The 23,426-nt window shown below is 41.6% G+C and overlaps 1 protein-coding gene across 1 annotated transcript in view; it reads left to right on the top strand.

Annotated features, from left to right (window-relative positions):
• LOC147800558 (uncharacterized) overlaps positions 1 to 23,187 on the top strand; it is a 42,637-nt gene extending 19,450 nt beyond the window's left edge. The window contains exons 10-20 of the mRNA XM_087141336.1: positions 376 to 596; positions 4,577 to 4,633; positions 5,421 to 5,496; positions 6,268 to 6,493; positions 7,209 to 7,411; positions 9,536 to 9,750; positions 10,552 to 10,635; positions 12,334 to 12,548; positions 14,271 to 14,408; positions 15,643 to 16,119; positions 16,311 to 23,187. Of these exons, the coding sequence (XP_086997462.1) occupies positions 376 to 596; positions 4,577 to 4,633; positions 5,421 to 5,496; positions 6,268 to 6,493; positions 7,209 to 7,411; positions 9,536 to 9,750; positions 10,552 to 10,635; positions 12,334 to 12,548; positions 14,271 to 14,408; positions 15,643 to 16,119; positions 16,311 to 16,329 (1,931 nt within the window). The 3' untranslated portion in view covers positions 16,330 to 23,187. The remainder of the gene's footprint in view (positions 1 to 375; positions 597 to 4,576; positions 4,634 to 5,420; positions 5,497 to 6,267; positions 6,494 to 7,208; positions 7,412 to 9,535; positions 9,751 to 10,551; positions 10,636 to 12,333; positions 12,549 to 14,270; positions 14,409 to 15,642; positions 16,120 to 16,310) is intronic.
• The last annotated feature ends 239 nt before the right edge of the window (positions 23,188 to 23,426 follow it).

The raw sequence follows: 23,426 nt of genomic DNA, 5'->3' as shown, positions 1-23,426 counted from the left end.
TGATGCCTGATCTAATGATTCTTTTATGCCTGATCTGATGACCCTGATGCCTAATTGTAGCTGATGATGACTCTGTTGACTCTAGGATCCCAGATTCCTATGACTCTTGGAATTGGGCATCAGTCGTAATACCTCTTTGATACCTTATATTTTCCACACCTGATGCCTATTTGGGGTCACATAACAGGTATCAGTTCTAACATCGGGTTAATAACTGCTGATGACGATTAAATCCTAATTGTTTCTTTAGTTTTGGGTTCCTGTTGATGCCTTTGATGCCACTTTTGCAAGATGACTGATTTAGATTACCAAACGATGACTGACTGATATTCATTATAACTGCTGCTCATTTATTTTATGTCACTTCACTGTCAGGTTCATCTCCCAGGCTGCAGTTAACCTCGGTCAGTGCGATCCGCTACCCTCACAACAAGTCGGCCATGGTCCAGTGGCACGCTGTGGATCCTAGCCCAAATGTGAATGGCTACATTGTTCAGTGGGGGAAAGTTATAAGAAATGATAACAGCTCTAACCAGCTACTTCCAATTTTAAACTTGTACCCAGAGACCATCACCGACATCAGCATTCCTGGAGTGGTAGGTATCATTTGAGCCAGTTTGATCCAAAACACTAACATTTTGTGCCAGTCAATGACAGTCATGGTTTCGGACCAGTCTCCTGAAGGTTTTCTCTAAAATGTGCAACATTGTTGTGGTTGGAACCCATTAAAGGTGCGTAGACACACACAAGACCTTAAAAAGGATGGACCGTGCTGGGAAGATATTTTGTAAAACAAGCATTAGCACTTACAAACATACACATAACAAGAAAACACGTCTGTATAATTTCAAAATGCACGGAAGTATGTTAAAAATCTAAGTTTTCACGACCCTATTTCACTCCCTTCTCAGAGCAAAAGCTTAACAACAGCCGTCGAGTACCAAAAGTTGTCTGAAGAAATTCCCAAGAATCTTGACATCATAGGATGGAGTCCTTTATCAGGCGACTGTTTACTGTTATGTAACGACGCGTCAACGTGTACGCAATGCAGCAGCGTTAGCGTGTGCCATCATGTCAGACTCAAGCGACGATAATTCCAGCATTGATACTTTTTCTGATCATGGCAGCGTTCAGCTGTCATGTTTCTCATTCATTTTAACAAAGTAACATTGAAGGAGCTGATAAGGCACAAGAAATATTGCTTTATCAGTTCGAACCAGAATACACTCAGGAAAAGATTTTAAGATGAGGTAAGATAAGATAAACTTTGTTAAAATCCAAAACTGGAAAATTACATTGCTGTCGTCGCTCATTTAAGCAAACAATTTCACATAACCGTAAACAAAAATAAATAAGATAATTTCCAACTCAGTTTAAAAGAAGAACGCCCCAAAAATACACACAAATAAGCACTCCTTATTTTTTAAGTATTTCTTACCAGAAAACAGTCCTTCAGATAAAAATGATCTTTTAAAATTCTCATTAAAACACTTTATGGCCCTTCCTGTAAAAAACAGAAGGATATCGGTTTGTGTGTGCAGCCATTGGTCTCAGTCTACCGCTGCGTGGAATAGTTTTAACCTCAAACCAACTGTGAAGAGGATGACCAGCATCTCCCCACACCAGCTGGAGCTTACCATATAGCAAATGACCGTAAACTGTGTCCACCGACGGCAAGCACACACCGATTATCCTACTAGCACGTTTGACAATGTCATTATCTGTTTCACTTTCTTATCCGCATTACCAGCCCAATATATCAGACAGTAGGTCCATACACTACAAATAATGTCATTTTAAGTTCCTTTCAGACATTAAAACGAATTCAGTTTCCTAAGGCAGTACATTCTTGAGTTCAGTTTCTTCCCCAAATGACAACATGATTACTCCAGTCCAAGTTATTTTCAAAAACAACTCCAAGATGTGTATACTCATCAACACTTTCTATTTCATATCCATCAATTATTAACGGGTCTGGTACCACTATATAGACTTTGCAAAAGTCAACCAACATTTCTTTTGTCTTTGCCACATTCAATACCAAGAAGTTGCGTCTGCAGTATTCTACAAATCTACCGATTTGCTCAATATAAATAGACTCGTTTTTTTGTATTGAACCAATAAGGGCGGTATCATCTGCGTATTTTACAAATGGACAGCTCACATCCGTGGAGCGAAAGTCTGCCGTATACACAGTAAAAAGAAATGGTGCTGAAACCGTACCCTGTGGAGCTCCTGTACAGGAAACAATAACATCTGAATTGATGGAATTATTAAGACGAACAAATTGTGAACAAGTCAAACAACTTAAAATGAAATTTGCAATTTGAGACTACATTGAGGCTATTTGAGTTATTACAACACTGTATACTCAGTGTTTGCCCCCGGCTTGTGAGAAAACTCAAAAGCGTACTCGGGTGGAACTCGAACCAACGACCTCCTGCTTACTAGTGCAGACGGCTTAACCACTTGAACTCCATGTTTGCCGGTGTTGGCTGACTGGTTGAGTCTGTAGATGTAGCAGTGGGTAGCACGAACAACTATTTCCAAGGATAGGATGGCAAGCTCAGTGGTCCGTGGTGAAAATCCATCCTTGGACAAACACTGACTGGTAATGATTTTTTCCTGCACTGTTATAAAAATTTGTCTCTCTGAAAAGACGTAATTGGCTATGCGATAGCTGTATTTGCTGATGTTTGATAAATCCTGTTTTAATTTGAAATATGCACGTATTATCATCGACAGTCGGCAAAACCAAGTTTTGGTTTGTAGTTGCAGTCCCCCTGCTGTTTGTAGTGCTGGTCCAGTAAGGTACGCAGCCAGTAAAGCCGGATATCGTCAGGTTGCCGTTCTTGTACCGCTCCCATAGCTTGAACACCCGCCCTTGGAATGTCTTGACCTTCTTCTGCTGGTATCATCGTAGCTTGGCTGCCTTCAGTAGCTGCATCTGGATCTTGACCATGGTTGCCTCGCTGTGAAGCAGCGTAACCACTGTGTAAAACTGGACACATGTAAAGTGGCGGCCTTCACCTCCCGCCCGCCCTTGGAATGTCTTGACCTTCTTCTGCTGGTATCATCGTAGCTTGGCTGCCTTCAGTAGCTGCATCTGGATCTTGACCATGGTTGCCTCGCTGTGAAGCAGCGCAACCACTGTGTAAAACTGGACACATGTAAAGTGGCGGCCTTCACCTCCCGCCCCGCCCTTGGAATGTCTTGACCTTCTTCTGCTGGTATCATCGTAGCTTGGATGCCTTCAGTGTCTGCATCTGGATCTTGACCATGGTTGCCTCGCTGTGAAGCAGCGTAACCACTGTGTAAAACTGGGCACAGTGGAGGCCTGCCCTTCAGTTCAGCCTACGATGCCGCCCCTCGACATCGTTGTTGGTGCGTATGGCCCTCCTGAAGACAGACCAGTTTGCTGGGTTCCAAGTACTGTGCTGTAGCTACGTTGCCTCAATGTACTGACAGAGTAGTTGGAGGAGGTCATGAGGCTTGGGCCTGAAGGTAGCTGAAGGCCTCGTCGATATGCTTGGCAGGCAGGAACTGTGGGGACATCAGCTGCCGGATGTAATCTCCCACTGCTGGATCTTGGTTGTATTGAAGGGACTTGCACCTGGCAGAATGCTTCCTGGTCTCTCCATTATTGCTTTGACCCAGTCTGTCTTTCATGCAAGACTAATGTGAATGTGAAATAGCTTACCTCCATGGGTTTGTCAAGAAATTGAACTGAGTGCAATGTAGACCATTCTTATTTTCATCAAGTAAATTCAGTGAGTAGTCAAGTATCAAATCTCGAGCACCAAGTTTTCCAAGTACACACAGTACCGAGTACGGGCTGAGTCCGCGTACTTCTAATCAAGTCCTGGGCCAAAATCAGAGTTCGAGTTTATCAGAGTCTGAGTATGGGCTGAGTATGAGTACAAAGATAATCGAGTACATCCGAGTATATTGAAAAACTTGAACAATATAGAAATTTGCATTAATGTACATCAGGGATACTACGAGCGCTGCCACGTGCCAACACCCATTCTCGAATACTCGACGATAAAAGCACTGCGTGACTTGTAAAGTGTAGCTTACACTATCTGAAATTTTTAGTGAAAGTTAGTATCAAAAATCAAAAAATTAGTATCCAAAAAAATCCCAATTTCTTTTCGAGTACTGCGCGACTGGGATCAAGCTAACTAGTACAATTTGTCAAGTTTAGGGACGAGGTCGAGTACAAAATTATGAGTACATGCCGTGTACTTTTTGGAATGCTTTAATACGATCAAATACGGGCCAAGTACTTATTGGTATTCGAGTTCAAGTACGAGTTTTCCAACTCTGTGTAAATTTCATGTTGCTGTGCTTTAGAGGCAAAGCAATGCACTCCTGTGCAATCTCATTGAGGTCTTGAGCTGAGACCACAGACTTAGACTGAGCTTTGACTGAGGCTCAGGATCAAGATCAACCGAGACCAGATCTCATGACTTACATCATTGCTGTGCAGGCCATTAACATCTGGTATACACGCCATCCGTATTTGCATTACATTAAACTGATCAGGAATATTGACTATTTTTTTTTACTGTAGAAGAACAACTATGTCTGGTTGACAGGGTTAGAGGCAGACATCCTTTATGGCGTTAGGGTAAGAGTAATATTATGACTCTTTTTAATGGCGGTAGGGCCTACTGGTTTTTTATCATGTTTAGTTTTGTGTTGCCAGACCCATTTGAACTGGAGATGTGACCCCCCGAAATGCCAATTATACCACAGTTGAGAATACTTTTTTTTTGTGAAGTTTCTAACTTCTGAAATGCAGACACATAACTACTGGAAGATGCCCTCGGTGGGGCTCTTTTCCCTCCCCCATCACATTTGAAATGTTAAAATGTACACAACCTATGTACAAGCCTTTCATCATCAGCTTCCTGTGCCCCCACCAAAAAATGGTTGGCCCCCCTAAAAATTTACCAAAGGTATGCTGCTGGTGAAATGCGTTACCGGTAATAAGGAAGAAGGTGAGTACGAGAAAGTTGGGTGGTGTGTTGAGATTACTCAGGAGAACTATATGAGGCCAGTATGTCCGTATACCTTTTATATCTCACACAATTTTGAATTACTATTCAACCAACCATTCCTTGGCACATACTCTGAATTCCGAGTCATGCTTCATGCAAATACAAGAATCTGACCAGTCACTATGCTTAGGACATCTGTCAAATGAAAAATGTGGCAATTTGGCCGTAAACTTGAAAAATGGCTTCTCGGTCGATGGCAACCTCTTTGTGGCAAATTGAATTGTGAAATCCCCACATTAAGTAGAGGTACCACTGCAGCAAATTAAATGCGAAATCCAGTGACACAATGGCAAATGATTTGAAGAAAGACATTTGGTTTGGAACAGCTTTCTCTTTTGTTTTTTAATGTTACAGGTTGCAATCAATATCACTGGAGCAGAAACCAATTTAGCCACGGTACCCACTTATTCATTTGAGATAAGCCTTGAAGGTCAGATTCATTTGTTTCAGTTAGTAATGTAAAGTCATTTTGCTTTCCTTCTGATTTCTCCATGTTTGTCCTCCTTCCATATTAAATTGCCTTTCATCTCATTATCTTCTCTTATAGCAGTTGTTGCTTTTAGTTAAAATTGAAGCTCTGCTTATTGAGAGAAACAAAATTACTAAACCACCAGTCTAAACAGAGCTTCATCCTGATGCTGAAAGTGGTAAAATGCATGTGCCTATTTTCTGCACATTTTGTTGACTATTTCTTTCGTCTGAATGAAACCATGTACTACCAGAGCATGACGTCTTTTAAATTAAATCGAGAAATGTATAGTGCAAACAAATATACTTCCTCCATGTGTTGGTTTACACACTGGTTCTAGTGCTAATGACTTTTAAAAAGATAATGTGCATGTGATGTTTTCACTTCGGTACTCCATGTGGTGCATATACAGTTTGAAAATTTACCGGTAATAAGCAAATTGTGACTTGAACAATAGGCCTATGTCATGTTTTAGCCAGCGTTCAGTCCATCTCAGATTTACAGAACTATCAAGCCCATTCATAGGTTGGGTTACAGGCAACAGGATGAAGAGTAACAAAGGAGAATGCCTTTGTTACAGTTTGTTCGAATAGTTTGTGACTTCACTTGTGACTTGGGGTCTTGTGGTGAACTTTCACAGTAATGCTACTTTGCATAGTCAGCATTGGCCATGGGTTGAAAGCTGATTTTCAAGCCAGTGAAAGTGGTCTTTCCTTGTAACTCTGCATACAGCTGTCAACAGCAGTTACAGCACCCCTCTACCCGACGAGCAGCCTACCTTGACAATCATCCTGATCGTTGCCTCCTCCCTCCTCTGCGTCTTTGCCTTGTGCATGATGCTTGCGGTGGTGTGGAGGTGTCGCCTTCGGCAGATGGAATCTCGCATGTCTAAAACGAGGCTCCGAAGGGATGAGGAGAGCATGCCCAACGTGTACACCATCACACCGTCTGCAGACAAGTCAGTCAAAACAATCGTTTGACTAGGAAGGGTCAAGGGACTGAAGCCTTCCCCTATCAGTGTTGTTCAAGTAGCCCCCTTAGGCCCTCAGAGTATAGTTTCCATCATTTGCAACTAACTGATCATAATTTACTGAATTATCAACCACTTCCAAAAATGGTTTTCTTAACTGCTGGAGGACATAAAATACAGAGATTTCCTTTGCCTGTTTTCTGGAGGATCAAACTCGTCCATGGAGGTTGAGCATATGTGGAGCCCTTAAGCTGTGGCTGAGTGCCACATGGCTAGCAAATATCAATCAGCCATAAGTTTTCAAAACGCAAAGATGTAGTAAAAAAGTTGCACAAATCTTGAACAAATGACCTCCACGGGTCAGCATCATTATTAGATCTGAAGCCATGGAAAAAGTTGGCCGCGTGAATACATCTAGAATTGTTGTACTAATAGTATTGCTGATATTAGTGATAGTTTGTCCTTTAAATGGTGCTTGAAGTTTAGAAAACAGTAATTACAAAAGTTTTGTTGTCCAAAATATCAAAATTTCATACAGAACTTGCCTTGAGGCTTTAAACTGGGATGAAATTGTTTTCTGATTTTTTATTGGATGTGAGTTCCACTCGAAAAGTTAACTTCCTGACAGAATGGTTGAATAGTCCAAAAGTAAAACGTCAAGAAATCCTCCCAAAAGTAATCAATAATTATTTTTTTCACTTAGTCCCGATCCACCTATACCAGACCGATGGGAGATACCATTTGACCGACTGGAGATGGGGGAGATGCTTGGCAAAGGCCAGTTTGGCATAGTGATGAAGGCCTTCATACCCGGCAAGCTGTCCACGCACTACACGTCTGGTTCCAGTCTCTTCAGAGACTCCATCAAAAGATACGATGTCCAGGTGGCTGTCAAGATGCTGCATGGTAGGAACATAATTATAAGCTTGTTAATTCCCATTTCCAGTGTGGCATTGTATTTGGACTACATGTATACGTAAAATAAAGAAGCTGGATGATGTTTCAAAGTGCAGCACAGTGACAAGTAATAGGGACCAGCTGCCAATTTCACGAAACTTTACGCAATGGCGTAAGATTATTCAACAAATTATGGCGTAACTTACGTACTCATTTTAGGTAGTTTGACTAGCTTATTGTGTTCGTTTAAGCTTCATCATCGTTGAACTTAAGAAATGTATAACTTTGTTGTTAACTGTGAGACATTTATCTGGTTCCGATGAAGAAAAGACAGAAACGTTTTCGAAAAGGTGGGTGGAGATGATTTAACGACGGTTTGATGACTGTTGTTATATTGGAAAGGAACAGCTGTTGCAAAAGCCATTTTGTCATGGTTTAAGAAATTTAATATTATTAAAATGTGGCACAGCTTTTCAGTTTCTCATGAAATCGAACGCTAATTATGTTTCGTGAAATTGGCTGCAAAGAGGTGATCTTAATTAAAGGTCCACGGAAGGAAATGTTAATCTGCCTTTTAGGTTGGCAAAACTGAGGGTAAATGACTCATGAAACTACAATGGCAGGGGGAACAAAGTCCTCTGAGAATGAAGAATGGGCAGCCCTGCTGGTTTGACATAGCTCTTGCACTTCGAAAGTGGTTTGCGCAAACTTTCTGCAGACCACAGTTGGCCCCAGATTAATCGGACCGGAAGTAGTGTGCTGTAATTTATTTGGTGTGAAGAATGGTTCCCTGACCCCTCCATGATATAATACTGATAGATACCGAGTACCGATATATGCACTTGCATACATTCTCCATGGTGTGGCACATTTCACATTTCCATCAAGGTAGTTCTGTCTTTTACTTCTATAATATCGTGGCAGATTTATTCAAATGGTGAGAAAACCGACCAGGTTTTGTACCAAAAGCTTTACGGTCAACTCTGTCCGTAACCAACTCAGACCGAGTCAACTCGGTCCCAAGTCAACTCAGTCCCAAGTCAACTCGGTCCCAATTCAACTCAGTCCCAAATCAACTCGGTCTCATTTAGAACCGGAGTTGCAACCGAGAATGCTACTTCCAAGCACGGCGTAGATGTGACTGACCCAATCCGTCAAAGGCCAGAGCGGTTCGGTGCTTCACACGGATGCTAGCCTGCACCAATCGAAAGATTAAGTCTCAGACGTCGGCGGCATTCTTCTGCTCCAGATTTTCAACCCTCTGTAATTGAGAAGACCAAGCATACTAATATGCCATTTGAATGCACTGGGTTTTTGCTTTTCATCAACCATGGGTCTATTCAGAGCGCGCTGCAAATTGATGATGAGAACTTTGAAAGGCCCAAATTTTTCAGAAAGACATGCAATTCTCTGCAAAGTGGCTCCTGTTTAGTTTTAGACATTTGAACCTTGTTTTAACGGAATTGGTATATCAAAATGACAAAAGAAATTGAAACTGTCGGCTGACAAAAAGGATTATCTTGAAACGTCGATCATGTGTAATTCAGTTGTTGGTTTTTTCTTTCATTTTATATAATTTTTGGTCTTCACTTTTATCACGTTCAGTAATAAACGAAACCGGGGGTGAATGAGACGCAACATCGGAAAGGAAAACTTTTATGGTTAACACATCAAATCCGAATTCCATACATGATTAACATTAGTTCTAAAGTACACATAATGAATATAATGAATGACTGAGTTGACTTGGGACCGAGTTGACTTGGGACCGAGTTGACTTGGGACTGAGTTGAAAGGGACCGAGTTGACTTGGGACCGAGTTGACTTGGGACCGAGTTGACTTGGGACCGAGTTGACTTGGGACTGAGTTGACTTGGGACCGAGTTGACTTGGGACCGAGTTGACTTGGGACCGAGTTGACTTGGGACCGAGTTGACTCGGACCAAGTTGGTTACGGACCGAGTTGACCGGTGCCCTACCAAAAGATGTTTTGGTCCAAGTGGTAACACGTGGAAGATTTACATAACAAAGGATTCCAGGGAAGTTGTAAGTTTCAATGAGAGGGTGAACACAAAATTCTGATGATAAAATGGCTGAAGTTTCATGACATTTTTCTTGCCAATGTTAATGCAGGGGATGCAGATGAATGGCAAAGGCAGGAGTTTCGCCATGAGATGAAACTGATGAAGGACATTGGTCACCATAGCAACCTGGTCAGCCTGCTCGGCTGCTGCAGCACTGACGCCACACCCCTCTGTCTCATTGTGGAGCACTGTTGCCATGGTGACCTGCTTCAGTACCTGAGAGCCAAGCGAGGACCGATGGAGAGACTTGACCATTTTCGGATGGTATTGTTTTGCCTAACATTTTTGAAAGCCATTTCCAACAATGCGCCTTAAGACACATTTTTTTTCATCAAATGAACATAATGCACATAAATGATTGAGTTAACCTATCAAAGGGACAAATGTCAAATTGAATAATTGGATACTTGAAATCTTGGCATCTGATAAAGACCAAGCATGCACAGAGCATGTGTCAGTTGCTCACAGCTCTGATTAACAATAGTGCGCCAAGAAGAGTTTGCAATGCATTGGTTAATCACAATTTGGAATTTGTCAACCCAATGCACGTTTGGAAAAGGTCGACAAATTTCGTGCGTTATGATTGGCCGACGTGTTGCAAACTCTTGGTGGCGCACTATTGTGAATCGCCCGTATTAACTCACTAATCATGTAATGAACTAAATGCCTGTTTACAAATACATAAGATACAAACTGTGGAATGACTCCATACCTACAGAGTGCTAAAATATGGTTCTAAAAAACTGCCTTCCTCTCTTGACTAGGTTGGCTAATTAGTCCTTTCTCACATTAGAGTTTGTAGTTTGAACCTCACTTGTATGACCCTCTCTCTTATTCATGCACCTTTACTCTAATTTCATATTTCCCTTTATGAGTGCAAGTGTTGTCTTTTCTTATTGAGGTGTACCCCAAAAACTTTTTACCAGTTCTCATCATGCCTTCATCTAATCTTGTCTTTTCAACTTGTGATTTGTTTTAATTGCATAGAGTGGACATTAATGTTATCAAAGATGAATTTGTTGTCCTTATTGTCATCATTTTTCATGTAACATACAAAATGAAAAGGCTGAGAAAGCGGATGGAACAGAATCAGACCCTTTGATGCCCAAGGACTTGTTGTCATTTGCACGACAGATTGCACGAGGTATGGTACGTATCTCAGTTCCGCTTCTGAAAATTTTCCGATTTTTGTTCAAGCCGTAGTGTACTTTTGGGATGTTCTCAAGATAATGGTTTCAGGTCTCACTCTGGTCATTTTCTTCTGTTTTCCTCCCTGTCTGCAAAACAGTGAGTCAATGATTTGGAGTTTGTAGGTTAACCCTAAATGGCCGCTACAATATCTGGCTAGTCCCATGACCAGTTTTCTTGAAACTTAACATCCAAGTAAAGACACAATAGAGGGATCCCAATACGACGCTTTTAGCGTCAATCTGCGCACTTCCGCGTTTGAAAACGAGGCTGTATGTGTCAACTTCAGTTCTTAATACGATCAGACGATTGAAAGTAAGGAGTCAAGACACAAAATACATAAAGGTATGTTAAATTCAGACTTTTCAGGCTGAAAATTTTTGTGGAAGAGTCTTTCAGGATGATTCGACACGTAAAATCCAAAGAAAAATAACGACAATTGACCGCGAACTAACGTACCTGCGATGGTCGTGTATCTTGTGCAGTGGGTGTGGTTTAAACTGAAGTGGCGTCACACTTACGAACCGGATACTCCATGTACTGTGTGGACTCCGCGGGCGCGCGCGACGAAGTTCAACACAGAGAGCCTCGGTTTCGATGCAGATATGCGCAGACGGTGCTAATGTGAAATCCGTCTATGAGCATGTGCAAAGTTTCAGTTAAGTCATTTACAGGTTCACCCTCTCACACGTTCGCCTGTGCCTTAACGGAACCAGAAAATGAATTTTTCTCAGAATCACTTTTTGTGTGTCTCTGTACTCTTCTTCCATGTATGAAGTCTGTATGGAGACGTGAACCAAACGGTGCTCTTTTTCAAACATTAAAAAAAATGACCAAGCATTTCTGGACAAGTGAGGGCGCTTTTGCTTTGATGTAAATCCAGGAAGACATGGTTCAGATTGCATGTTTTCATGTTCAAATTGTGAATCCCAAATTTGCTATCTGGGAACATTTCTGTGAAAAGGATTTTTGCTGGATTATTGCCATATACTTACACAGCAATAAATTGCCAACCAAAAAAATCTGCCATAGCAATGGTTACAAAAATCTAGAAATTTTCTGTGCACAGATCAGTGCAACATTGAGATCCAGTGCCTTGGATGACATTATAGTTCTGCTCATGAATATACAAATAGCATTTGCATAAAACAAAAAGCATCAAAATATGGGTTAAAATTGCAAAAAAAAGATTTAAAATCAGGTTAATTGAAAGATGCAATATCAAGGGGGGTTTAGTATAATTTATAAAATATTTCGATTTCCTGGATCATTTAAGCAGATGCAGATGAGAAAAATTACCATTTTTACATGTAGCTGTCTGGAAAATAATGAGCATTTCATGAGAACAGTAGGTTTGATGTTCATTAATTGGTATCAGAATGACAACAGTATGTCAGCATGAAAACTCCTGAAGGCTTGGCATGATAAAAAAGGGGTTGTGATAATACTAAAATGGGGTGGTTCCTTCATATCCTGTACATTCCCATCAATTTCTGAACACAGTTTATAGCAGTGCAATGTTCTGGTCATCTCAATTATTGCTATACGCAGTACTCTGCTGACTTGTTGGATGGATACCGTTGTTCTTGACCTATTTCCAAGTGGATGAGAATCCTTACTGGTACAATATGCGTGCTGCTTTGTCCTCTATCTGTTTAGGAGTATCTGTCTCAGAAAGGCTTTGTGCACCGTGACCTGGCAGCGAGGAATGTCATGGTAGCTGAAGACAAAACGGTCAAGATCGGTGACTTTGGGCTGACCAGGTACGTCTATGATGACAAAATTTATGTGCACAGGAGAGGGGGCAAGCTACCCATCAAGTGGATGTCTGTCGAGGCTCTGAACGATCAAGTCTTCACCACCTACAATGATGTGTAAGTACAGCCAAAATAGAAAAATTTTAATATACATAGTCTCAGCTATTGTGTTCAATATGTGCCATCCGGCGTCGCATTTTTCAACGGGCGTCGCATTTTTCAACCGGCGTCGCATTTTTCAACGGGCGTCGTATTTTCGACGGGCGTCGTCTTTCAGTGTGAATGAGCCAATCATCAATGGTCAACCTTGGTCCAGCAGGACCTGACGTTGTTGACTTGGATGCTAAAAGTGTGCGTACATATTTTTAATGATTATGGAAACGGCTAAATTATCATGTATGCGTCGATTAACTGTATGTCAATAAATTAACAGCCCTTTAATGAACCCTATTAGTCGTGGAAGTTCACCTCGCTCAATTTGGTTTCTCACTTCGGCAAGCTTTTTGAGTGAAAAATGTCCCCGTTCTGATGATTACTAGTTGCCACAAAAATCGAACCCAGAATAGTAGGCCCATTGTTCACTCTGATTGGTATGGTATTTGCCATCTTGCAGACATGCTTCACGAGGGAGCGTTTATCGCAGCACGGTATATAATTTAAAATGTAACTACTCTTGGCGAAGAAATGTCATGCACCATGACTTTGAGAAATTTTACGTTTTCTTGCATCATGTTTTCTTTGCATCACGCAAAGTTTTCCGAAAACACTTTTTGAACCATAAAAATCTGCCCAGAGGAAGCCAAGACTGATCTTATTTTTTCATTACAGTAGTAGAAAGGTATTTCACACATTGGAAGTTGTTCAGGCAATGGTCCGTGGTTCAGTCATTCCCCCGGTGGAGGCTGTTGAGATCATTTATCTTTCTTTGTTGGGGGGGGCCTTGTGTTTATTACTCAATGAAATGACTTCCCAAGGTCTTGAGGACTGCATGTGGATTTGGGTTTGAAAAGTGTCACTGTTTAAAAAGGCTGTTTCGTCGTAGCTGCTGCTTCTTGATCGACCCTGGGGTTACACGTACATGTACATGCCTTTCTGTCTAATCTGTCTTTTTTCTGTGACAAATGTTGCCGTACGTGTGAGAATCTCCACAATAGATAACTTCATTCTTTATTAGACTAGTTTTTGAGTGCTTTATAATAAGCTGGCGGTACCGGTGATGGACGAGATCCTGGCCTCCATAGGTCTTTCCGATCAAGTAATGAAAAATGCGACGCCGGCTGAAAAATGCAACGCCGGTCAAAAATGTGACGCCCGGTCGAAAAATGCGACGCCAGTTTAAAAATGCGACGCCGGTCGAAAAATGGGGCGCCCGTTGAAAAATGCGACACCGGTCGAAAAATGCGACGCCCGGTCGAAAAATGCGACGCCAGTTAAAAAATGCGATGCCGGTCGAAAAATGCGACGCCCCGTCGAAAAATGCGACCAGATGGCACACATGGAACACCATACTCAGCATCACATCTCAGCAATCAGCACTGTTGAGTGTGTGCTGGCTTAAAGACACTCGTGATTGGAGTTTCTGGAGTGCAGCTGCTGAAAGCAAGAGAGGAAGGGGAAAGTTTGCTTCCTAAATTTTTTTACCAGTTTTGCTTTTGTCCCAAATTCTACATTGCGATCCCCTCCATGGAGGCATATAAACGATTTGCTGGCTATTCTCTTTTAGTTTTTTAAAAATCTTTCCACGACCACTCTTACTTGAGTTAGCCTTGATGGAAACACTACTTGAGAGACTTAACCAGATATGCCATTTCAATGGACAGCTGTTACATTTGATTTCAGCTGGTCCTTTGGTGTGCTGCTGTTTGAGATAGTGACCCTGGGTGCCTCACCTTATCCTGGCATTCAGAATGAAGACATCCTTGGCATGCTGAAAGGAGGGTACCGCATAGTGAGACCAGAAAACTGTTCGGAAGTTCTGTAAGTAGAACAGTACTGGCATGATGGCTATTGTGGGAAATCTTGCAAGTTTGTGTTCATAAGCAACTTAACATAATTATATATATAACGGTTTTGCCCGTACCCAACGTAACATCTTCCCAACGCAAAAAAAAAAAAAAAAAAAATACATCTTGAAAACTTAACATAAGCAACCAAGATTCTTAATCAAGCAGATGGAAGCAAGTGCTTTTTCTTCCGTGGTAATAAACAGTGGCTGCAAAGCCAACGTGGCAGACTCGTCTTGATGCAAGTCTCAGTCAGTAAGAGAACAGTGTTAGACTTTTATGTCGGGTATTTTTGCCATAAATCACAGAACCTCGACACAGTTGGCTGGCCAGTAGAAAGCAAATTAGCAGGGGGCACTACAGGGAAACATGTTTAATATGTAACATCCTGATGCAAAAAAATTAAGTCTACAAACAACAGTAGGCTTTAATTTAAATCCAGGTCAGTTAAGACTACGGGAGAAAAGGCTCAACGCTTGATTGATTTTATCTTGGGTCTATGCCAGAGTTTACCTAGACATGCTTTATCATTCAGTTTTGAAAGTTGTAAGTAACTTCAGATGCACTTCCACAGTCAGTGATTGCTGATTCTGTGAGTCCTGGAGTCAGATAAAACCTCTGTGCTAAAAAAAGATTACTTTAGAATCCACAATCAAGTGTTGGAATCTTATCAGGGCAAGGTATGATTAGAACCTTAAAATTATAAATTTTTCCTGGATGACTGATTGCACTATTCCTGCGGTGTCATCTTAGGAAGACATCATTCATTATGCAGGTTTTTCTGTCCGAAGTGGGAACCCAGAATTTACTCGCTGACAAAAGTTCTTAGAAAAGGCTGACTTCTTTCTTATTGCTGTGTACAAGCAACAAAATTACCAGAGAACAGAAACTTCAGTCCAGAAAAGCTATAACAAACAGGATGTTTTTTGGTTTGTTTTGTTACAAACCAGTGTTACACTGGGACTTTCTTGCTAAGATGACGTCACAATTTCGCTCATGAATAAGGAAATATTAGTTGGCATAAAACCAAAAGGCAGTGACCCTTTGATTGAGTGAAGCAAAAACCTGAAAATGAGGTTGACAGAGACACAAAGGTGCATTTTGAAGGTTTCCATTTCACAAATTCCATCGCAGCTACCCTTTAAATTTATACTGAAATGACCGCTGGATTACAGTAACAACATGTTTGCTTTGCATTTACCCACTAGCTATGCCATCATGATTGCTTGCTGGCATCATTTCCCAGAGGACCGCCCCACCTTCACCGATCTCCGCCACAAGCTGGAAGCTCTACTCGAGGAGGACACCCCTTACTTGGACTTCTGCCAGAACTACAAGCACTACCCATTCTTCGAGATATCAGAAGAGTGGGATTCGGAGGAGGAGCAGGAGGAAGTGGGAGACAAAGGCAGTGACACGGCAATGTCCTCCAGGGCCAGACCTGAGGTTATCCCCATGGTGAGCATAGAAAGCAGCGAAGACGATGTGACGGTACTGGCCAGCACACCCGAGGAGGTTTTTGTAGAACTGGAACCCATGCTGGGTACTGACGAGGGCGACGATGCCAGTGGCTCCTTGAGCCAAATCAAGGATACTGGGGGTCAGCTACAGAAGAGAGATTCTGGTCTGGGTAGCGATTACGTGTACAGCAGTCACAACACAAACATGGAGGACATCCCCCTCATGTAGGTGTTAGTAACATGTTGGCAAAAGTGTGACAAAAAAGTAAAACAGTGCATTCCAACGGGATCTTTGAGTTTCCTTGAAAGGAAGAGCATAGAAGACACTGAAATTTTTTTTTGAGAATCAAGTTGATGGGATAAGAGATTGATTGGTAATTTCTTGGTTCCTTTCTTTCTGGGTTCTTTTCTTTCAGCAAACAGTTCCACTTTTAGTTTGCAAGAAAATTTAGTGTTTTCTCTGAGTTTCCTCATGAAAAGGAATGTCCACACCAGGTATGTACTTTCAATGTATACAGCTTGGTTTGGGGAGTGTTTTCATGCTGTTTCAAAAGAAAAGGTTTGATTCTGGTGCTTAAGCACGAGCCGAACCAGAGTCTCAGCTGAAATTTGGAAAATTGCAAAAATTCTCCTGAGTAGATAGCACAGCGCCCTCTAGTTGGTGGAACACGCAGAGTGTACCATACGGGTGCAGACCACTAATTCAAGTGAGAATTTCTGACCAGCTCATTAGCATTAAAAGTGCCCCCTTCCACAGTATCTTTTGAAAAAGGAGATTGTTTGGCCCCCAAAATGGTGAGATTGTGTAAATCGTTGCCAGAATCAACTCCCTGGGTCTTTGAGCTTTCATATGAGGGCAGAAGGGCTGAAAACTACGGTTGAAAAATGGTCCTAAGTGCCCGAGAAAGTTGAGGGTTGCCACTTAAAAAATGGCTGCAATCAGACTTCGGAAAAATCACTTTTTGGGGGGTGATTTTGTTTTGTGGGAATAATTAAAAATGTAATTGGTTAACCCACAAAAAATTGAAAAGAAATTGAAAGATAAGTGACCAGACAAGAATTTCATTTGTGTTTCAGAAATCTCAGGGATTTTGGCGTGCATGCTATTGGCCCTGAACGGTGCTGATTTTACACTGTTTTCAATGGGGCTTGAATTAGTGGACTGGACCCATACGATGTCTCACTGTTAAACTCCACCCAGACTGAGTGCGGATAGCACACCAGGCCAGGGTTTCCAAGCTTTGAGAAGCAGTACAGTGTCCTCGTGTTTTTCCTTTGGCCACCCTGTTTGTTTTTTGAAAAGATAGCATTGACTCGTCTTTAAATCTGTGAAAGTTTCAATGTGCGCTCAAGCAGTGTTTCTTGAATGTTTATACATACACTGTATACCCTGTAAATCAAGAAGGCAATCTGTCTTGAGCAGAAGCACCCCCTCATTGGTTGTAAAGAGCCATGTTGGTCTGAGTGTTCATTTTGTTGGTAGCCACACAGCTATCACACGTGCATTTCCTAGTCGTTCTGGACCAGTGAAGTTCAATTTCTGACCAAACATGCCTCTGTTGATAAGAAACTTGCACCCTCTCATGGTCCAGCTTGGGGCTCATTACTTCCCTGTCAGCATACGTCATTGGAGGGGTCCAACCAATTCAAACATTTCGGCTGCAGTTGGACATTATTTCATAGGGGAAGAGACTACAAAAAATTCTGTGGAGGATGGAAAATGAGAGTTTGGCTGACCACAGATAAATAATTTTGTTCATGGTACTCTATCAAATATTTCATCATACAGTAGTATCCTCTTGTACTCTGACAAGACCACGTGTTTTCTTAATTAAGTAATATTGTGTGTGTAGTGTCTGAGTGTCTGATCTGTGCATGAACTAGTTCCTCGTACAGTCTACATTATGTCGTAATTACTGACTGCTATGGTATTGAGAGATCAACCTTTTTATACACCTAGGGCACTTTCACCCTTGACTTTTAGTACTTTGCTTCACTTGCCCTGGATCTTCATGGAGAAAAAAAGTGTCATATAGCAGTCAGTCAATATGTACTTTAATAGATATACTTCAAAAGTAAAATACAGTTTAAATCATCGCAGTGTAGACTTTGAATACTGACAGGATTCCCACCGGACACGAGACTGGGAGATTGCCCGATATAGTAAATCACCTGACCATTCTAGGCCAGTGAAATTTATCACAGCAGCCAGGACATTTTGTTTTGTTGCAGGCAGTTTTTACGACAAAGTATGTCAAGTCTTCTGTAAATTGATTTATTTCAGTAATTTTTGGGCGTGTGGGGGATCCAAGATTTTTAAAAGGGGAAATGGAACCTAAAAGGCCATGTGACAGGATCTAAGGTACGATTTGTGTGCAGTGTACTGTCCAGTGAATCCCAAACAGCGTGGAGTTCTGAGTCAGTTGATGACCAGTGAAAAAGTTGCAGTTCCAGTTGCTCTGTGATTCATGCTTGCTCTTTCAGAGACTCATTGCTGAAGACAATTATTGAAATTATTAAAACAAAAAGGAGGCGTGCATCAACGAATTCCCTTCCTAAAATTTGTCCTTGCGGCTTTTGAAAAACAGTAACTGTCTTAACGGAGAACTCATTAATCTCGATGTATAGCGATTAATTTTTATGCCGCAGTAATTCTCGTATTTCTATGCTTGTATAAAAAAGAGAAGCGTTCAACTCTGTGTGAAATATTCTGATAAATAAGCACCTAAATGCTTTCACCTTTATCATACCACCTGATCTCTCTACTGGCCTTTCTAGATACATTTTTTTTCACGCTTCTTGCCTTTTCTTCCTGAGAAAAGAAGTATTCCCCGAAGGCAGTGAGCCGCTGACGCCTTCCAGTTCCTCACGTTAACATCGACGCCCTGATCGGCGTGAGATGGAAACCTCTAGTAAAGTTGTTGAGATCATTAATACCAATTACAAGTACCTGAAAATGCGTCATCTTAAATTGGTACCACTACCACTTTGGCTAAAAGCCCTGCAGAGTTTCCCGTTTGTCCCAAAACAGTTTTATTCCACATGTTCACTGGAGACAGTTAAGTTGTAAATACGAGAGCTTGAAAATTGATATGGATTGCGAAGACTCTTGAACTGGTTTCTAAGCCCCTAAGGGGTCAAACCTATAAAAATTCAGTAGTTTTGCGTGTGAAGTAGCTCATCTGAATCTCTACCACTTTGGGTAAAAGCCTTGCACAGCGTTTCCTCTGTTTGTCCCAAAACAGTTTTGTGCCACATGTTCACTGGAGCCAGTTTAGTTGAAACAACGAAAGCTTGGAAATTGATATGGATTGCCACGACTCCTGAACTGCTTTCTGAGCCCCTAGAGGGTCAAAAACCATGAAACATGTTGCGCCCTTATTTTGACACATTTTGCTGGAAAGTATGCTGCCACCCATGTTCCAGAAAGACTGGACCCGAATCTTCAGGTAAAAATATTTTGTCATAGCCTCCCAGTGACATAATCAGCAACCTGTCCCCACCCCACCGTGTTTTCGAGTGATTAAGACACACAAAGAAATCTTGCCTGAGAAGGGGGGGGTCAAACCTCAGATCTCCCGCTTACTATCGCACACGTTATACCACTCGATTTGGTTCTAATCGATATAGCGTAACTACAAAGTTGTCAATATCTTGTCAGCATGACAACAGAACTCGTCGATTTTCAACTGACAGGACCTAGTTCTTGTCCGAATGACCAGAATCCACACGAGCGTTTCCGGCGTTGTAATCTTGTCATCTACAATCCTGGACAAAATAGTTGGAACACCATGTGGGAAGCACGGTGAAAAGACCCCCCCCTCCCCCATACAATGTTGCAGTCATTTATTGGACCAAGATTAAGCCCAGCTTACCTAATGAGAAACAACATTGGTGAGGGGAGGCATGTTCCGACGAAATTTGTCCAGGATTGTCGCTCCGTGCTCTATTCAATCCAGGCTCTATGATCCACGTTTCACTTGTTTCTGTGCCAAGGACCCGGTTTATATCCCAGCACCCTGGACAGTTGAATTAATGAGACTCGTCTGTGAGTTACGTTATCTAACCGGCTGCAAATGCACGGAAGTTCCCTAATTTTATTTCGGGGGCCTACAAATTACATTCGGGTTTGGTGAAAAAAAATTGCCATTACTAACACACTTTACCCAATAGACGGCACCATGGCACCTCAAGTTTCCTGGAAAACATGTTCTGCACGTGGGCCGCTCCACATTTTCATTGAAGTTTAGGTTGCATCACTTCGTCACACATCGTTCAAAAATAACCAGAAATAATACAGCTGTCCAGCGTGTAGTCGTTTGGTCAGTCTCTTAGTCAGTGAAGTCGTGTGTCAGCAAAGTAGATGCCGTAGTAGGTAACGAGGGTGCACGTGGTCTGCCATGAATGAACTAATTTCAACTAATTAGTGTTTCTATGGACGCCGTTGTTAAACTTAATTTGCTCGCTGGTGGGTAAAAGCTGATTGTAGCGATGAATCAAGCAATGCAAAGTCTGGCAGGGAGAGTTGCAACCCCGGATGTGAACTAATAGGTTCTTATTTAACTAAAAAAAAAGTTCACCCGGCCCACGTACTTGGGACTTCTTTCAATAGAGCCTGAAAGTAAAAGGTCACGCAGCAAGCTTCCGGGACCCTCGCGCGGTCCGTCTGTGGGGATGTTACATGGGCCGTCATATCCCATCCGATTATTTTTGGAGAATGATTTCGAACTGAAATCACCCCTAGAAATACTCATGTTGGAATTTTTCCTCGGTCCTCCTCAAATAAAATTTAGGAAAAGTCACATGGAGATGGGTAAAAAAAGAACTTCATTAACGACCTTTTGCTTCCGGCAGTGTCGTTCCTAGGTCTCCTTGTTCATGCATGTTTGTTTTCATTCCCCGTGCTGATGTGGAAACGAGACTGTAGAACTTTGCAAAGATTTACCTACCTGCGGTCGATGGGTTCCAGATTCCGTTGAGTCGAAGTGACGCAGTTCTTGTCAGCAAAGGGTACTAATACAATACACCAGAATCTTTCGTAAAAGCATGTTATTGCTTTAAGTTTATTTCTTTATAAATTTCAAAATTCTTAAGATATTTTGGTCTATTTTTACTTTGGCTTTTACCGAAAGACTATCATAATCTGTGATTGCGTAATTGTTCATATGCGTACGAGACCAGCGAATTGCACTGTTCTTGATGTATTTTGGATTTTCGGAAGTGACTGGTCAGTTTTGGCAGGATGTTTCTCTTATAGGTCAGGTCATTTTTCAGTTTCCATAAATTCATATGCTAGCAAATATTTGACAAAAGGCCTTTTTAAGAGTACCGTTTTTAAGAAGAAACTGAACGAAAAAACAGTACAAATTCCTAAATTTCAGCACGTTATTTTTCCTATCCAAGGGTTCCAGAAGCGCGCCATCAGGGGTAAACTTTCAGGCCCTCTACCAAGTGTACCCTGCAGTCTAGTATTTGTTTTTGTAGTACATGCAGTTCATGTAGTTATAGACTGCTGCGGATAAGACTAAATAGATCACCTTTTACTTTAGCTCTACGGGCTGATGACAAAGTGGAAACTGTGGGTATTCTTTCCGTGTGCTTAACAGTCCCTGGCATTTACAAACCACAGAAGACGTTTTAATCTTGTTTCAGTTTTAAGTTTCGACTGATGACAATACCGATCTTTTCATTCAGATCCTCTAACCTGAAAGTATCCCAAATTTTAGCAACCATCTACAAGAAGCCACCCTATGCCAATACAGTCCAAATTATACGCTCCGTCCCTTGTGCCTAAAAAACTTGTCCTACGGGCAGCAGTTGCTGCCCATGGTTTTAGTATCAATTTTGTCCATTTCACCCGGGAAAAGAGACCCAGGAAGAGGGCCCTGCGTGTTTTCGGGCCTGTCAAATTTCACTCGCATCCGAGAACTCGTGGATCTGTACGTTTGACAGTACACCATCCTGTCCTGTAGCAGATCGGTTGATAGTCAAGGCTCTTCCAAGTCTTGGCTATCCGCAAGTGTCTTGCAAACAGTCTCTTCTTACGGCCTGCCGGAAAACTCATTTTTCTATTAGAAGTACTTTTCAGATCTGCTTTTTAATACGATTTGGCACGTTAATCCCCCAAGCTTGGGCCTGTCCGTCATCATTAGCAAACGCACGATATTATGATAGAGGTTGGTTAATGAGTCACAACTGTAAAAACACAGGATGTTTTGAATAAATTCCACCGATGAGGGAAACCAATCTATTCCCGTCTTTCATTTATTTGTTCGCACCTTTCGTGAGGAAACGTAATCCTTTGGGAAATATTCAATTTGTAATATATCCATCTGTAAACCTGTCATGTCGGCTGTAGTTAAACACTGATAACAGCATCATGGTTGATGTATGCTTTTTGGGTGATCGATGACTTTCGGGAGTCACTCTCCCCATCTGACATTCTTAATCCAATGAGCTGTTTGAAATTCAGCAGTTTGGCAAGTAACCGCCAATCGAACGGGGCCTGCAGAATAAACCGCCTGCCCCTCCCCGAAAGCTAAGCTCTCGACTATGCTTCTCTGGCAAATGTAGCCTCGCAGAAAAGTTCTGTTGACGGTACATCTTGGCGGGGAATTTTCAGTTGACGCTATACCTCAGTCCGGAAGACTCATCCTACGCGCGATGCGTAATTTTGTGTAATCTATGTACATGGGGGGATGCCAAACTTGCAAATTTCTTTATTTTGTGGCCTTTCTTGGAGTGCGGTCGAATTTTGGTGTGCTTCTATAAACACATTTTTGAGAAGGAAGAGAAATGAAAAAAGTCGCCAAAATCGCCGTTCTTTCACTATACATGACTTGTATTTCAAAAAAAAGAAACAATAAGCCCCCCCCCCTGGTGAGATAGCCCCAGGGGTCCCCTCCTCCTGGATCCGCCAGGGATTATAAAAACACTAATGTGTAAAGCGTTGTGATAACACTTTGTGTAAGAACAATTATATAAATGCCTGAATTATTATTAACGCAGTTTTTGTTTTCAGTTGACCGTTAAAAGTACTTCCATTTTTTTGCAATTGCAATGCTGTTATGCAGGTCATGACAGTTACATTTGTATTACGTGTCTTAGAAAGTAGGGAATGAAAGATCACTGTGGTTTTTAATGAATTGGAATTGATGTCAGTGTAGGAGTAAAAGTTCTATTTAGGGGCTGAAAAGCTCTTGTAAATATAACTTGAATGTGTATTTACATCATGTATTAACATGTAAAACACATAGAAATAAATATCTATTACCAGTGCTAAGTAATAACTCACGATTTGTTTATTTGGAATCCTTTTTTTGTATAAACGTATAAACCCTATTGGTAAAATCATAAAATGATTAGCATAATAATTAGTGTTTCTTATTCACAACACTGGAGGCACTTCTTGATAAAAGAAACTTTATCACACAGCGTGTACATCCACTTGGATGGTTCAGAAGACACCCGGTGTAAACCAAAACATCATGTCTCGTGGGCGAAGTCGCGGGATCGAGTCAAATCCAGTGGAA

Source organism: Acanthaster planci, linkage group LG01, assembly GCF_054643075.1.
Source record: "Acanthaster planci isolate LZ-2023a linkage group LG01, COTS_SCS, whole genome shotgun sequence".
Taxonomy (NCBI): domain Eukaryota; kingdom Metazoa; phylum Echinodermata; class Asteroidea; order Valvatida; family Acanthasteridae; genus Acanthaster; species Acanthaster planci.
The sequence above is the reverse complement of the archived record's forward strand: the minus strand, read 5'-3'. Positions and strand labels throughout refer to the sequence as shown.